Source organism: Nerophis lumbriciformis, linkage group LG08 (genome assembly GCF_033978685.3).
Source record: "Nerophis lumbriciformis linkage group LG08, RoL_Nlum_v2.1, whole genome shotgun sequence".
In the NCBI taxonomy this organism is placed as follows: domain Eukaryota; kingdom Metazoa; phylum Chordata; class Actinopteri; order Syngnathiformes; family Syngnathidae; genus Nerophis; species Nerophis lumbriciformis.
In genome coordinates, this window is record NC_084555.2 from 24,075,067 (window position 1) to 24,077,350 (window position 2,284).

General features: G+C 43.1%; 1 protein-coding gene across 1 annotated transcript; it reads left to right on the forward strand.

Moving 5' to 3' along the window:
- The first annotated feature begins 911 nt into the window (after window positions 1-911).
- ccr6b (chemokine (C-C motif) receptor 6b) lies at window positions 912-1,991 on the forward strand. The gene has a single exon (XM_061969243.1). It carries the CDS (start codon window positions 912-914, stop codon window positions 1,989-1,991), a length of 1,080 nt encoding a protein of 359 aa, XP_061825227.1.
- The last annotated feature ends 293 nt before the right edge of the window (window positions 1,992-2,284 follow it).

A 2,284-nucleotide genomic window follows, 5' to 3' on the forward strand; every position in this document is an offset into this window, starting at 1 on the left:
TTTATTTATTTATTTTATTTTTTTAATTAATCAATCCAACAAAACAATACACAGCAATACCATAAGAATGCAATCCAATTCCAAAATCAAACCCGACCCAGCAACACTCAGAACTGCAATAAACAGAGCAATTGAGAGGAGACACAAACACGACACGGGGAGGACATGCAAACTCCACACAGAAAAGATCCCGAGCCCGAGATTGAACCCAAGACTACTCAAGGCCTTCGTATTGTGAGGCAGATGCACTAACCCCTCTCCCAGCGTGCTGCCCGATTCTCATTTTTAAAAAATCTATTTATTTTTTATTTTTATTATATTTATTTTTATTTTTATTTTTATTTTTTTTAATTTTATTTTTTTTAAATAATCAATCCAACAGAACAATACACAGCAATACCATAACAATGCAATCCAATTCCAAAACCAAACCAGACCCAGCAACACAACAGAGCAATTGAGAGGAGACACAAACACGACACAGAACAAACCAAAAGTAGTGAAACAAAAATGAATATTATCAACAACAGTATCAATATTAGTTACAATTTCAACATAGCAGTGATTAAAATTCCCTCATTGATATTATCATTAGACATTTATAAAAATAAATAAAAAAGAACAATAGTGTCACAGTGGCTTACACTTGCATCGCATCTCATAAGCTTGACAACACACTGTGTCCAATATTTTCACAAAGATAAAATAAGTCATATTTTTGGTTCATTCAAAAGATTCGCAGCCCTAATTGTGACGTTTTAAACAGTACATTCTGAGAGGGTATTCAACTAAAATCCAAATAGGTCCAGATACATAACATTTCTCAAAGGCGAACATCCATGTATTTTTGTGAGTTATGTTTCTTTCAATGTCTGCTATTAAAATGTTGTTTCTTCTACAGCGTTGACAAAATGTCTACAGAGACTTCAGACGATGACTATTATTACGGCACTGAAGAATTTAGTCCTTGCCACTTGGATCTAAACCCTGCAAACGTCCTCATTCAAACTTACCTGCACTCCCTCATCTGCGCCTTGGGCCTGGTGGGCAACATCCTGGTGGTGGTCACGTACATATTCTACAAGAAGATCAAGACCATGACGGATGTTTACCTGGTCAATGTGGCCGTGGCTGACCTGACCTTCGTGCTGGCCTTGCCTTTCATCATATACAACGAGCAGCACAGTTGGTCGATGGGCGCTGTGGCCTGCAAGGTGCTGAGGTCAGCATACAGCATCAACCTGTACAGCGGGATGCTCCTGCTGGCGTGCATCAGCGGCGATCGTTACATCGCCATCGTGCAGGCCAGGCGCTCTTTCGGCGCCCGCTCCGGGTCTTTGATCTACAGCCGCGTCATCTGCTCTGCCGCGTGGGTTTGCGCCGCGGCGTTAACCGTGCCCACGCTCATTTACACCAAGCGCGTGGAAGAGGACGGCCCGGGGGCCGAGGACGTGGTGTGTCAGCTGTCTTTCAGCGCAGATAGCAAAGCCAAGCTCATCAAAGTGCTCATTCCCAGCCTGCAAATGGCCATCGGCTTCGTGCTGCCCCTATTGGTGATGATGCTGTGCTACTCCTGCATCACGCTCACGTTGATCCGAGCGCAGAGCAGCCAGAGGCACAAGGCCATCCGAGTGGTTGTGGTGGTGGTCGTTGTCTTCATTGCGTGCCACCTGCCGTACAACGTGGCCTTGCTCAACCACACGCTCTCTCTCTTTAAAGAGAGAAGCTGTGAAGGAGAGAAGCTCAAACTCCAAGTTCTGGCCGTGTCCAAAGGTGTCGCCTACCTGCATTGCTGTCTTAATCCCATCCTCTACGCCTTCACCGGCTCCAAGTTTAGGACCCACTTCAGGCAAATATTTAAGGACTTGTGGTGCTTTGGTAAAAAATGCACTTACTCGGCCCGCCCTTCGCGTGGCATGTCAACATCTGTGTCTGTACCGGGCTGTAAGTCTTCAGAAGGATCCAACAACTTCTCATCCTTTACTGCATGATTACTCCGTTGGAAAAAATACGGAAAGTAATGTTGTCGTAGTGAAAGTGCAGCTAAAAGTGTGTACGTATTGTACAATAGGAATGCGCAATATGACCTAAAATCTACAGTAAATCAAGATATATTTGCAGCCTCCTGCGGTAAGAACACACCATATCACAATATACAAAACCCAAAACCAGTGAAGTTGGCACGTTGAGTAATTCGTAAAATTAAATTGCTTTAAGGGCAAAAAACAGATTATTTAAATCTTTCAATTAGGAGCTTTCTTAACTTGTTTTGATATGATTATAT